This window comes from Cherax quadricarinatus, chromosome 14 (genome assembly GCF_038502225.1).
Source record: "Cherax quadricarinatus isolate ZL_2023a chromosome 14, ASM3850222v1, whole genome shotgun sequence".
In the NCBI taxonomy this organism is placed as follows: Eukaryota; Metazoa; Arthropoda; class Malacostraca; order Decapoda; family Parastacidae; genus Cherax; species Cherax quadricarinatus.
In genome coordinates, this window is record NC_091305.1 from 19595955 (window position 1) to 19610884 (window position 14930).

The window sequence follows — 14930 nt, forward strand, 5'->3', positions numbered from 1 at the left end:
CATACGGGAGATTTCTTACACAGTAAATCATTTTAGTCATTCTTCTCTGTATGTTCTCCAGTGAGTCTATATCCATCCTGTAGTAAGGATACAAAAATTGAGAGGGATAATCTAAATGAGACCTCACTAGTGATGTACAGAGCTGTGAAATAACTTTTGGACTTCTGTTACTTATATTTCTTGAGATAAATCCAAGTAATCTGTTAGCCTTGTTGCGCACACTAAGGCACTGCTGTCTTGGCTTTAGATTTCTGCTTCCATGACTCCCAAGTCTTTTTCACATTCTGTATGATCAAGCTCTACTTCACCTAGATTATAGCTTCGAGGGTTATTTTCATTACCAAGGACTAGTACCTTACACTTATCCACATTGAACTTCATCTGCCATTTTTTAGACCAAGACATTAATTTGTCCAAATCCTCCTGGAGTTCATTGCTATCCTCCTCAGAATGAATTATACGGCCTATCTTTGTATCATCAGCAAATTTACTCATGTCACTCGTAATCTCTTCATCAAGGTCATTAATGTAAATTATGAACAAGAGAGGGCCTAAAACTGATCCTTATGGAACGCCACTAGTGACTAATCCCCATTCAGATTTCACCCCATTAATGGTAACTCTCTGTTTTCTATTGGTAAGCCATGCCTCTATCCATGCTAGAACTTTACATCCTATACCATGAGCTGCCACTTTTCTTAAGTCTCTTGTGAGGTACTCTATCGAAGGCTTTACTAAAATCCAAATAAACAATATCATATTCTTTATCACTGTCTACTGCCTCAATGTTCTATTGAAGAACGTCAGTAAATTTGACAGGCAGAAACGACCTCTCGTGAATCCATGCTGAGATTCATTTATCAAGTTATGCTCTTCAAGGTGACTTCTAAAAATGTCAGCTATAATTGATTCTAATAACTTGCCCAATAAACGTACCTCAGGGAAAACTCAAGGTTCTCCCCGGAGCTGTTTGAACATTTTCTTCTCCTACCACCCCCTATATTTTATATTCTATGTGAACATTTATTAATAAACAGAATACATTTACAGAAAAAACACAATCATGAATGCAATGGTACAATGTATTAAAGATCATGAATTTCCTCCAGCTCCTCCGAAGCCGGACGCGAGCCAAGTATGCAGCAAGCGTTTCCCCTTTGGATGGCCACGCTGAGGTGCTGGAACATGAAAGTGGCTGCCCTTGGGTCCCTGGTGGTGTCGATGAGTCTGGAACCCAATTCTTTAAGGAAACGTGTGGCATTTTTTCCCCATGATCCCAAGGTCTCTGATCCCACTGGGACAAATTGATACTGTTGGCTTATGTCCCTGTACTTGCTGATCTTGTACTCCTCCCTGTGGTCAGCAGCTCCTCCCTGTCGCCCGACACTGTGATGGATATATGTGTCAGCCAGTGTGGACACACAGGTATAGTCCCATGCTAAGAGCTTGTCATTCTTCCAAGGATAGATGGTGATCCCATTGGGGCGGTTTGCTGGGTTGTGGGTATTGTTGGCTGCTAGTGATCGGGGCTCCCTCTCGGCTGGGCATCCAGCTGTAGCAAGGGTTCTCTTTATGATGTCATTGACCTCATTGTGTCTTGTATGCCAGCCCTTGGATTTGGAACAGTTAAGACCATGTAGACCGTGTTGGTCTGCTTGCGCTTCGCCGCAAATACACGTACATTCTGTGTGAACTGGGGCAGCAAGGCGCAGAGGCACTGCAATATGGAGGGTCTTGGGGTCGAGTCGCGTTCCCATTGCCGAAAATGGGAACTGTTTGGAGGAAGTCCCCGGAGTGAGGTGCGCTCACAGCCTGGAGACGGCCAGTCTTCCCCATCTGATGTTGCAGCCCTGAGCATGTTGGCAAGCAGCTTTTCAGCGATCGGGCCATCCCAGCTTGACTGTTTGTGAGCCAGTGCTGCACTAGGGTTTGGTGCTGGAGCAGCAAGAGTCTCCCATTCAGTGATGGCATTGGCATAGCTAGGGTCCTGTATTCCTGCTGAGTCACTGAGGTTATCAGGAAGAATTTGTCTTATCAACTCGTTTGATGCTATGGAAGAGGATAGGAAAGCTGGCAAGGCAATCTGGTAGGATTTGCGTACTCCCAGCCCCCCAAGCCTGACCGGAAGTGAGGCTTGCAACCACTGTCCATCTTCAAGGGAAAGATTCAATACATTCTCTAGCATGGTCTTAAGGAGAGAGAGTCATATTCCTTGAGTTTTGGACTGCTGAAGGCTGGGGATCGTCTCAGAAAGTAGGTAAGTTTTGGGATTGACAGGCACCTGGTGAGTAGGTAGAAGGCATCATGTGTGTCAATGTCTTTCATCCTGCTTTCCATCGACCGGAGGTCTGAGACTTTTTTTTCTAGGATTAGATCGATGGCATTGAACTATATATATATATATATATATATATATATATATATATATATATATATATATATATATATATATATATATATATATATATATATATGTATATGTGAGGCAGTGTCAAGGTGAGGCAGTGTCTAGGTGAGACAGTGTCTAGGTGCGGCAGCGTCTAAGTGAGGCAGTATCAAGGTGAGGCAGTGTCTACGTGAGGCAATATCTAGATGAGGCAGTGTCTAGGTGAGGCAGCGTCTAGGTGCGGCAGCGTCTAGATGAGGCAGTGTATAGGTAAGGCAGTGTCTAGGTAAAGCAGTGTCTAGGTGAGGCAGTGTCAAGGTGAGGCAGTGTCTAGGTGAGACAATGTCTAGGTACGGCAGTGTCTAGGAGAGGTAGTGCCTAGGTGCGGCAGTATCTAGGAGAGGTAGTGTCTAGGTGAGGCAGTGTCAGGGTGAGGCAGTGTCAAGGTGAGACAATGTCTAGGTGCGACAAAGTCTAGGTGAGGTAGTGCCTAGGTGCGGCAGTGTCAAGGTGAGGCAGGGTCTAGGTAAGGCAATGCCAAGGTAAGGCAGTGTCAAGGTGAGGCAGTGTCTAGTTGAGGAAGTGTCAAGATGAGGCAGTGTCTAGGTGAGGTACTGTCAAGGTGCGACAGCGTTAAAGTTGGCAGTGTCTAAGTGAGCAGTGTCTAGGTGAGGCAGTGTCTAGGTGCGGCAACTTCTAGGTGAGGCAGTGTCTAGGTGAGGCAGTGTCTAGGTGCGGCAGTGTCTAGGTGAGACAGTGTCAAGGTGAGGCAATGTCTAGGCGAGACAATGTCTAGGCGAGGCAGTGTCTACGTGAGGCAGTATTTAGGTGAGGCAGTGTCTAGGTGATGCAGTGTCTAGATGAGGCAGTGTCTAGATGAGGCAGTGTCTAGGTGAGGCAGTGTCTAGGTGAGGCAGTGTCTAGGTGAGGAAGTGTCTAGGTGTGGTAGTGTCTGGGTGAGGCAGTGTCTAGGCGAATAAGTGTCAAGGTGAGTGAGGCAGTGTCTAGATGAGGTAGTGTTTAGGTGAGGCAATGTGTGTCTAGGTGAATCAGTGTCAAGGTGAGGCAGTCTCTAGGTGAAGCAGTGTCTAGGTGAGACAGTGTCAAGGTCAGGCAGTGCCTACGTGAGGCAATGTCTAGGTGAGGCAATGTCTAGGCGAGGCAGCGTCTAGGTGAGGCAGTGTCTAGGTAAGGCGGTGTCTAGGTAAGGCAGTGTCTAGTTGAAGCAGTGTCAAGGTTAGGCAGTGTCTAGGTGAGACAATGTCTAGGTGAGACAATGTCTAGGTGCGGCAGTATCTAGGAGAGGTAGTGTCTAGGTGATGCAGTGTCAGGGTGAGGCAGTGTAAAGGTGAGACAATGTCTAGGTGCGACAGTCTAGGTGGGGTAGTGCCTAGGTGCGGCAGTGTCAAGGCGAGGCAGTGTCTAGGTGAGGCAATGCCAAGGTAAGGCAGTGTCAAGGTGAGGCAATGTCTAGTTGAGGAAGTGTCAAGGTGAGGCAGTATCTAGGTATGTCTAGGTGAGGCAGTGTCTAGGTGCGGCAACGCCTAGATGAGGCAGTGTCTAGGTGAGGCAGTGTCTAGTTTTGGCAGTGTCTAGGTGAGACAGTGTCAAGGTGAGGCAATGTCTAGGCGAGACAATGTCTAGGTGAGGCAGTGTCTACGTGAGGCAGTATTTAGGTGAGGCAGTGTTTGGTGATGCAGTGTCAAGGTGAGGCAGTGTCTAGATGAGGCAGTGTCTAGGTGAGGCAGTGTCTAGGTGAGGCAGTGTCTAGGTGAGGCAGTGTCTAGGTGAGGAAGTGTCAAGGTGTGGTAGTGTCTGGGTGAGGCAGTGTCTAGGCGAATAAGTGTCAAGGTGAGTGAGGCAGTGTCTAGATGAGGTAGTGTTTAGGTGAGGCAATGTGTGTCTAGGTGAATCAGTGTCAAGGTGAGGCAGTCTCTAGGTGAAGCAGTGTCTAGGTGAGACAGTGTCAGGGCGAGGCAATGTCTAGGTAAGGCAGCGTCTAGGTGAGGCAGTGTCTAGGTGTGGTAGTGTCTGGGTGAGGCAGTGTCTAGGTGAATAAGTGTCAAGGTGAGTGAGGCAGTGTCTAGGTGAGGTAGTGTCTAGGTGAGGCAGTGTGTGTCTAGGTGAATCAGTGTCAAGGTGAGGCAGTCTCTAGGTGAAGCAGTGTCTAGGTGAGGCAGTGTCAAGGTGAGGCAATGTCTTCGTGAGGCAGTGTCTAGGTGAGGCAGTGTCTAGGTGAGACAGTGTCTAGGTGAGGCAGTGTTTAGGTGAGGCATTGTCTAGGTGATGCAATGTCTATGTGAGGCAGTGTCAGGGCGAGGCAATGTCTAGGTGAGGCAGTGCCTAAGTGAGGCAGTGTCAAATTGAAGCAATGTCTAGGTGAGGCAGTGTCTAGGTGAGGCAGTGTCTAAGTGAGGTAGTGTCTAGGTGAGGCAGTGCCTAAGTGAGGCAATGTCTAGGTGAGGCAATGTCTAGGTGAGGCAGTGTCTAAGTAAGGCTGTGTCTAGGTGAGGCAGTGTCTAAGTGAGGTAGTGTCTAGGTGAGGCAGTGTCTAGGTGAATCAGTGTCAAGATGAGTGAGGCAGTGTCTAGGTGCGACAGTGTCTAGGTGAGGCAGTGTCAAGGTGAGACAGTGTCTAGGTGAAGTAGTGTCTAGGTGAGGCAGTGTTTAGGTGAGGCAGTGTCAACGTGAGGCAGTGTGTATGTGAAGCAGTGTCAAGGTGAGGAAGTGTTAAGGTGAGACAATGTCTAGGTGAGGCAGTGTCAAGGTGAGACAATGTCTTCGTGAGTCAGTGTCTAGGTGAGGCAGTGTTTAGGTGAGACATTGTCTAGGTGATGCAGTGTCTAAGTGAGGCAGTGTCAGGGTGAGGCAATGTCTAGGCGAGGCAGTGCCTAGGTGAGGCAGTGTCTAGGTGAATAAGTGTCAAGGTGAGTGAGGCAGTGTCTAGGTGAGGTAGTGTTTAGGTGAGGCAGTGTGTGCCTAGGTGAATCAGTGTCAAGGTGAGGCAGTCTCTAGGTGAAGCAGTGTCTAGGTGAGGCAGTGTCAAGGTGAGGCAGTGTTTAGGTGAGACATTGTCTTGGTGATGCAGTGTCTAAGTGAGGCAGTGTCAGGGCGAGGCAATGTCTAGGTGAGGCAGTGCCTAAGTGAGGCAGTGTCAAAGTGAGGCAATGTCTAGGTGAGGCAGTGTCTAGGTGAGGCAGTGTCTAGGTGAGGCTGTGTCTAGGTGAGGCAGTGTCTAGGTGAAACAGTGTTTAGGTGACACATTGTCTAGGTGATGCAGTGTCTAAGTGAGACAGTGTCAGGGCGAGGCAATGTATAGGTGAGGCAGTGCCTAAGTGAGGCAGTGTCAAAGTGAGGCAATGTCTAGGTGAGGCAGTGTCTAGGTGAGGCTGTCTAGGTGAGGCAGTGTTTAAGTGAGGTAGTGTCTAGGTGAGGCAGTGTCTAGGTGAATCAGTGTCAAGATGAGCGAGGCAGTGTCTAGGTGCGGCAGTGTCTAGGTGAGGTAGTGTCAAGGTGAGGCAGTGTCTAGGTGAAGTAGTGTCTAGGTGAAGCAGTGTCTAGGTGAGGCAGTGTCAACGTAAGGTAGTGTGTATGTGAAGCAGTGTCAAGGTGAGGAAGTGTTAAGGTGAGACAATGTCTAGGTGAGGCAGTGTCTAAGTGAGGCAGTGTCAAGGCGAGACAATGTCTTCGTGAGGCAGTGTCTAGGTGAGGCAGTGTCTAGGTGAGGCAGTGTTTAGGTTAGACATTGTCTAGGTGATGCAGTGTCTAAGTGAGGCAGTGTCAGGGCGAGGCAATATCTAGGCGAGGCAGTGCCTAGGTGAGGCAGTGTCTAGGTGTGGTAGTGTCTGGGTGAGGCAGTGTCTAGGTGAATAAGTGTCAAGGTGAGTGAGGCAGTGTCTAGGTGAGGTAGTGTTTAGGTGAGGCAGTGTGTGCCTAGGTGAATCAGTGTCAAGGTGAGGCAGTCTCTAGGTGAAGCAGTGTCTAGGTAAGGCAGTGTCAAGGTGAGGCAGTGTTTAGGTGAGACATTATCTAGGTGATGCAGTGTCTAAGTGAGGCAGTGTCAGGGCGAGGCAATGTCTAGGTGAGGCAGTGCCTAAGTGAGGCAGTGTCAAAGTGAGGCAATGTCTAGGTGAGGCAGTGTCTAGGTGAGGCTGTGTCTAGGTGAGGCAGTGTCTAGGTGAAACAGTGTTTAGGTGAGACATTGTCTAGGTGATGCAGTGTCTAAGTGAGGCAGTGTCAGGGCGAGGCAATGTCTAGGTGAGGCAGTGCCTAAGTGATGCAGTGTCAAAGTAAGGCAGTGTCAAAGTGAGGCAATGTCTAGGTGAGGCAGTGTCTAGGTGAGGCTGTGTCTAGGTGAGGCAGTGTTTAAGTGAGGTAGTGTCTAGGTGAGGCAGTGTCTAGGTGAATCAGTGTCAAGATGAGTGAGGCAGTGTCTAGGTGCGGCAGTGTCTAGGTGCGGCAGTGTCTAGGTGAGGCAGTGTCAAGGTGAGGCAGTGTCTAGGTGAAGTAGTGTCAAGGTGAGGCAGTGTCTAGGTGAAGTAGTGTCTAAGTGAGGTAGTGTCTAGGTGAGGCAGTGTCTAGGTGAATCAGTGTCAAGATGAGTGAGGCAGTGTCTAGGTGCGGCAGTGTCTAGGTGCGGCAGTGTCTAGGCGAGGCAGTGTCAAGGTGAGGCAGTGTCAAGGTGAGGCAGTGTCTAGGTGAAGTAGTGTCTAGGTGAGGCAGTGTCTAGGTGAGGCAGTGTCAAGGTGAGGCAGTGTGTATGTGAAGCAGTGTCAAGGTGAGACAATGTCTAGGTGAGGCAGTGTCTAGGTGAGGCAGTGTCTAAGTGAGGCAATGTCAAGGTGAGGCAATGTCTAGGTGAGGCAGTGTCAAGTTGAGGCAATGTCTAGGTGAGGCAGTATCAAAGTGAAGCAGTGTCTACGTGAAGCAGTGTATTGGTGAGGCAGTGTCTAGGTAAGGCAATGTCTAGTTGAGGCAGTGTTTAGGTGAGGCATTGTCAAGGTGAGGCAGTGTGTAGGTGTTGAGGCAGGTGAATAGGAGAGTCAGTCATTTATTTATTGATTCTTAGGTTAGTTATTGTTGTAGTGACCACACTCTACACGCTACACACACTACACGCTACACACACTACACGCTGCACACACGCTACACACACACTACACACGCTACACCCGCTACACGCTACACACGCTACACCCGCTACACGCTACACACGCTACACACGTTACACACGCTACACACACGCTACACACTCTACACACGCTACACACACGCTACACACACGCTGCACACACGCTACACACACGCTACACACGCTACACACACGCTCCACACACGCTCCACACACGCTACGCACACTACACTCACTACACTCATGCTACACACTGGCTGCACACACCCTGCACATACGCTACACACACGTTACACACGCTATATACACGCAACCCACACGCTACATACACGCTTCCCACGCTACACACACACGCTACACACACACGCTACACACGCTACACACACGCTACACACACGCTGCACACACTACACTCACGCTACACATTCGCTGCACACACCTTGCACACACGCTACACACACGTTACACAAGCTATATACACACTAAACACACTCTACATACACGCTACCCACGCTACACACGCTACGCACACGCTACACACGCTACACACGCTACGCACACACGCTACGCACACGCTACGCACACACGCTACACACGCTACACACGCGCTACACACACGCTACACACACTACACACGCTACACACCCTACACACACGCTACACTACCATCACGCTGCACACACGCTGCTCACACGTTACACACGCTACACATGCTACACACGCTACATACACGCTTCACACGCTATACCACACGCTAAACACACTATCGTTCTCTAGTTATTTGGAACGTAACAGTTCAATGTAACATCAGTATATTAGAGAGACAAGTGACTACTCTAGCATTAATACCACTTACATCACTACAGTACCACCAACACTAGTACACTACCGACAACACCACTACTCTACCACCATCAGTGCTACACTACTACCAACGCCACTACATTGCCACCAACGCCCCTACACTACCACTAACAGTACTACACTATCACCAACACCACCGCACTACCACTAGCACCACTACACTTTTTTTCGGGGGGGGGGGAGGTGTGGAAGAGATCGTTCTTGGGCCTTCATCTTAACGAATTCGAAATACATGTCTTATTAGTTATGACCAGTTTGAGTAACTTGTACCATCACTCCTGAGGCACAGACAACCCGAAGGATCCCTCTCAGTCCGTTTTTCTGTGCCAGTACAGGCTTGTGTATTTCTGTCAGGTGTGCTGAACTCACCTTATGGTCTTACAATTCTGCTGAACATTCGGTCACTTTGAACCACCCTGGTGAAAAGGCTCTATGCTGATTCTGAAGAGCTACCCTTGGAGCCACTCTGCAAGGATTGTTATTACTTCCATCCACTGAGTATGAAACATAAATCTTACTTTAATAATTAAACCAGACCTCCCTTCTATGCAGCAATGGGCTGGGCTACCACTGTGTTTCGACTGCTGTTTCTGCCTGCAATTCACCGTATATTACTTACTTTGTGGTGCGGCCCGTAGGTTCCTCGACTGGACGCTTGTTAATTCCTGTGTCCGTCCGTGTGTGGACGCAGCCTGTCCTCCTGCAGCAGCAGTCTTGATGCTGCTGCCATCCGCGAGGTTAATTTTTCTTCTTGCTTCTTCCTGGGTGCTTCCCGAGATCCGTATCTGTTGGTAGTGGTTGAGTATTTCGAAGAGCCTAGCTTTACTTATATCCTCTCAACGTTTGTGCGTTGAGGGGTAAAGGCTTTTACTGGTGGGTCAAAGAATGAGAGAAATGTGGATTTTCCATGGATGCTTCATATTGCGCCCAGAGCTACATGTTATTCTCTCTGTTCTTGTCATGTTCATAGGTTATAGTAGGTTTCTGACTCTGGCAAAGTATTTCGTAGTGCATTTCATAAGCGCCAGGGTCATGTAGACTCTACTTATAAGGACGTGAAGTTACCCGAGTCCCTAGTAATAAGCACGCAAATGGAGAGGCAAAAAACTGGCGTTATGCAATGAGGAAGCGATAGTCCCGATAGGCTTCACAGAGGAGTAGCGAGCTGTACTGGGTTCGACAGAAAGCTAGTGTCTGGCTCTCCTCTTTCCACTCGAATCGTCAATTTGACACGATTCCCTGCAGACTGAGAAAACGGCACACTCGCCTGACCCATGGCCTGCAGAAAATCCTACATCTCTCTCTCTGTAGCTTGTGGCGTGCCACTGATTGTGAATTACATATTAATAACATGCTCTAGGCAGGGTTTAGGTATGGGTTTCATAATCACTGTAGAAGCATCGGTGATATTTTATGAGAAACTTTTAGTGTGCTTGATGACATCTTTAATGAATAGTGATATTTTATAATTATGATTATTTTATTATATTTTTTTTAAAAGGCATATGCTGTGGTTTTAATAAGAGTGTGCTGAAAGATGTGAATGTTTACTCTTCAGTGTACAAAGCGCTGAAAGACTTATCTTCCTAGAACACTATAAATTCCACAGCGCTCCATTTCTCCAACACAATAACTACTACTACACACCATCACACAGCCACCAACACCACTACACAACCTCCAATACCACTACACAACCTCCAATACCACTACACTACCGCCAACACTATTCCACTACCCCAACACAAGCAATATTAACATCATATATTATAAAAGTTTATGAGAGGGTGCAAAGTGTAAACTTACTGGTTTTATGGAAAGGCATGAGTTACACAACCCAGGTCATGATGGCTTTAGAGCAGCAAGATCCTGTCTCACAACTACTAAACCACTATGACAATATCACGGAGGCACTGGAAGAAAAATGAAATGCAGATGTTGTTAACACGGATTTTGCAGAGGCATTTAACAAATGTGGTTATGGGGTGTGATAGCTTATAAAATAAGGCGAAAACGTATCAGGTAACATTTGAAAAAAAATTATTCAGTATTCCAACAAACAAAATGCAAACCCACACCACTATACTACCCAGAAACCACTACAGTACCACTAACATTTTTACACTACCAGTTGTTAAGATTTAAGGTCTATCGAAAACAAGGATTAGTAAGAACTCAATTTATCTAACAGAGTTAAATAATGTTAACATACTGAGAAATACCGTCTTCGGTGTGAAAATCTTAATGACCACCAAAAACATTACATAACAGCCAAAGTTTGTGTTACTGCCGCAGAGGGAGATATCGCTCTGAAGGAGGTGGCTCAGGCCTCCAGCATGTCTTCGAAGATAATCGTCCGGTTATATTTCAATTCCCAAGGCCTCCAGCAGTATGGCTCTAAATGAAGAATTAGACACATGCACGGACTGGGCCGCAGGGGGCGTTGACCCCAGAAACCCTCTCCAGGTATACTCCTCCAGATATACGCCCATCAATGCCTCTCTGTCCCTTTAATAATAGGAATTTTTTTGTTGGTAAGCTCTGGCAACGACGAAATATATTCCGTAAGGTCAATTTGTGCATAATGATAATATCTAAATGAGAAATGCAAACGATGTAAGAAATATTATTATTAATGCCCAACAGACTGGAAGAACAAGAATATCATAGTATAGTTCAAGAGGAAGAATGAAGTTAAAAAATAGAAATGTGAAGGAGAACTACATAATCTAGTGACCAAAGAGCTGGAAAAGAGGATCGGAGGGCCACAAGTGGGTCTATGGCAACATGCCTGAGGGCAAGGAAGGAGGGTACGATATTTATAACAACTGCGGGGACACACTTATTTTATACGAGTAAAGTATCAAGGTAAACAGAGATACATTTAATAGTGCGTGAAATGTCCGAGAAGAGGGAGGCTCCTTGGAACAGCAGCTGGAGTGAGACAAGGAAGTATGATGTCACCATAGTTAAATGAGACAAGGAAGCATGATGTCACTATAGTTAAATGAGACAAGGAAGTATGTCACTGTAGTAATTTAAGTGAGACAGTGAAGTATGATGTCACTATAGTTGAATGAGACAAGAAATTATGATGTCACTATAGTTGATTTAGTGAAATAATGAAGTATAATGTCACTAATTGTTTGATATAAAGTGCGAGTGAGATGAATAGTTAGGATGTCACTCTGGTGGCTTGAGATAGTTATAGACGACTAAGTTGCGGAGAAACTCATAAGCACAAGTTGGAAAAAGAGAGTGATTGTAAGAACATAATGTGGAGCCAAGACTGAGTGCTCTCATAAACTTGAATGCACTACAATAAAGATCTAGATTGCGAAACTAATTTGGGTATTTCGTATTAAATTATATAAACATTTAAACTGTTTTAGTTTTGTTAAATACGTACCATATTAGAATTTTCGTTGACGTGCATGAAATTGGGACATTGTCACATCCTGACCAATATTGTAAATATGTTTAGTCCATAATACTTTGCGCCTCATTTTCGATGACTTGCTAAAATTCAAACGTTGAAAACTATCCTCAATTCTTTTTTAGATTGAATGTGTTGCACAAAACGGTAATTAAAAATTGAATGTGCTAGGAAGTAGGTATATGATAGGCTATTAGTGTTTACTTACGAGACTTTTTTTCAACCACTAGGTTGTAATAATTACACCGACAGGTGGCAAAGTCTGTGAATTTGAAAATGAAAGTACGATTTATTATTAACAAAATCCGTACAGCCGCATGCGGCAATAATAGAAAGTAATGATGGAAGGTAACCGAATATTACTAGCTGGGAAATAATCGAGAACTGAAGGAGAGTGTTATTCGACGTAGCTACGATATCTAGTAATGTCAGGAAGAACAAATCTGAAACCTGTGGATCGATGTTCTTTAAATGTCACTCGCAACACTCGATAGTCTCTGACTAACAGCGCAGTCTGATTCTTATGGTCGTAGTTCAGGCTAGACACTGGGTCGTGGTTCAATCTGAGCATTAGGTAGTAGCTCCGTCTGTCATAGGCTTCTTGTTAGGTGTAGTGTGTCATGAACAACACACATCATATGACTTCTTTGGACGCCCTTCAGTGACGGAATCCACCAGGAAGCACCTGTGGATGCTCCCTCAATGATGGAATCCACCAACAAGCATCTCTGGAACCTATTCAGAGACTCGATTCAGCAATAAACACCTGTGCATCCTCTTTCAGTAAAATGGAGTGTAACACGCCCACTGGGTAAGTCTTTATTAAGTCCAACCTAGTTGCGAGTGAGGCTTGCTACACTGCTTCTCACTAATTACCTTCTTACTTCTGTTAGTGGGCCCCGCCTCTTCTGTCATCTTCAAGATTTTCTGCGCTTCACTTTTGGCTGTATATAAGTCTCCATTCTGATATTTTAGCTTCACACTGTTCCAGATTATGGAACAGAGCTCTTCTCCTGGCAGAGGGACTAACTACCTCAAAACTACGTCTTCGAGGGTGATGGACTGATAACATCGTCTTTAAATCTTCACTGATTCTGCTGCCTTCTCTGTATTCAACTGAAAGAAGCCTACTGTGTAGGCGAAAAGTTTAGGAAATAAAGATACCTAACTGTAGCACATGTACGTATCTTACTTATCCACACGTATGGTCATGACTGTAGCATGACTAAAAGCGCCAGAAACCTGGTTTATGTTTGTGCACATGTAGGTGAGCCTCGACCAGTGTTTGTACCTGCACCAGAACCTATCCCTGTCACTGTCCCTGCACCTGAACCTGTCCATGTCCCTGTCCTTGTCCCTGTCCTTGTCCCTATCTCTGCACCTAAACCATTTCCTGTACGGGAATTTGTTGCTAGAAAATGTAATAAAAAATATATATATGAAACAGAAGGGAAAATTCTGAGTAAATGTGTGGTGGAGGCAGAGAATGTTGAGAACTATAACAAACAAGATCTGTTCTAAAAATAAAAAGAGCTTATAAATCTCTGTGAAAATATATTAAATATGACTCCCTGTCGAAACGAATGTTACAATTTATACAATTCTTTATACAATTTATGCAATAATATATATATATATATATATATATATATATATATATATATATATATATATATATATATATATATATATATATATATATATATAAACATTGTCTCTACGTCCACAGCAGAACTCGAACCTGCAAACTCTATATCAGAGTCCGCAGTACTCTACCACGGAGTTAGACCCAGCTTTGTGGTAAAGTACTGTGGACTCTGATACAGAGTTTGCAGGTTCGAGTCCTGCTGTGCACGTAGAGACAATGTTTATATATATATATATATATATAAATTTATATATATATATATATATATATATATATATATATATATATATATATATATATATATATATATATATATATAATATACATATATATATATATATATATATATATATATATATATATATATATATAATATATATATATATATATAATATATATATATATATATATATATATATATATATATATATATATATATATATATATATATATATATATATATATATATAATATACATATATATACATATATACATATATAATATATATATATATATATATATATATATATATATATATATATATATATATATATATATATATATATATATAATGTCGTGCCGAATAGGCAGAACTTGCGATCTTGGCTTAAATAGCAACGCTCATCTTGCCATATAGGACAAGCGAAAATTTGTGTATGCAATAATTTTGCCAAAATAATTTTGAACCTAACGAAAAAATATATTTCACTGTAAAAAAAAAAAACCATACCACGGGTGGGACTTGAACCCGCGGTCAGAGAGTCTCAGAACTCCAGACCGTCGCGTTAGCCACTGGACCAGCTAGCCACAATAATATTCGTCCAACTAGGTATATTTCTACACCATAGGAAGGTTAGCATAGGCACCACTGTGACCACAAATGCAAGTTTTTACAGACGAATCTCCAGCTAGCGTGGCCGTGACGAACTCTAGCTCAAGTCCCCTCACTGCCGTCAACATGACTCACGAAATCGTAATGACACGATTGCAAACAAACCATACCACGGGTGGGACTTGAACCCGTGGTCAGAGAGTCTCAAAACTCCAGACCGTGGCGTTAGCCACTGGACCGCGGGTTCAAGTCCCGGCAGGTGATGTAAATGTATGGAATTAGAGGTAGGTTACTGAAAGCAGTGAAGAGTTTTTACGAGGATAGTGAGGCTCAGGTTAGTGTACGTAGGAGAGAGGGAGAATATTTCCCAGTAAACGTAGGCCTTAGACTAGGATGTGAGATGTCATCATAGTTGTTCAATATATTTATAGATTGGATTGTAAGAGAAGTGAATGCTCGGGTGTTGGCAAGAGGTGTGGGATTAAAAGATAAAGAATCTACACAAAGTGGGAGTTGTCACAGTTGCTTTTTGCTGATGATATTGTGCATTTGGGAGTTTCTGAAGAGAAGTTGCAGAGGCTGGTGACCGAGTTTTGAAGGGTATGTAAGAAAAAAGAAATTAAATGTGAAGA

General features: G+C 44.5%; 1 protein-coding gene across 2 annotated transcripts in view; it reads right to left on the minus strand.

Moving 5' to 3' along the window:
* The window catches only part of LOC128695951 (uncharacterized), a 119596-nt gene extending 109375 nt beyond the window's left edge, over window positions 1–10221 (minus strand). For both annotated transcript variants that reach the window (XR_011392003.1, XM_070084891.1), the window contains exon 1: window positions 10188–10221. Coding sequence is in view for 1 of the 2 variants with exons in the window: in XM_070084891.1 (XP_069940992.1) it covers window positions 10188–10206 (19 nt within the window). In the remaining variant the exon portion in view is untranslated. The remainder of the gene's footprint in view (window positions 1–10187) is intronic.
* Between the last annotated feature and the right edge of the window lie 4709 nt (window positions 10222–14930).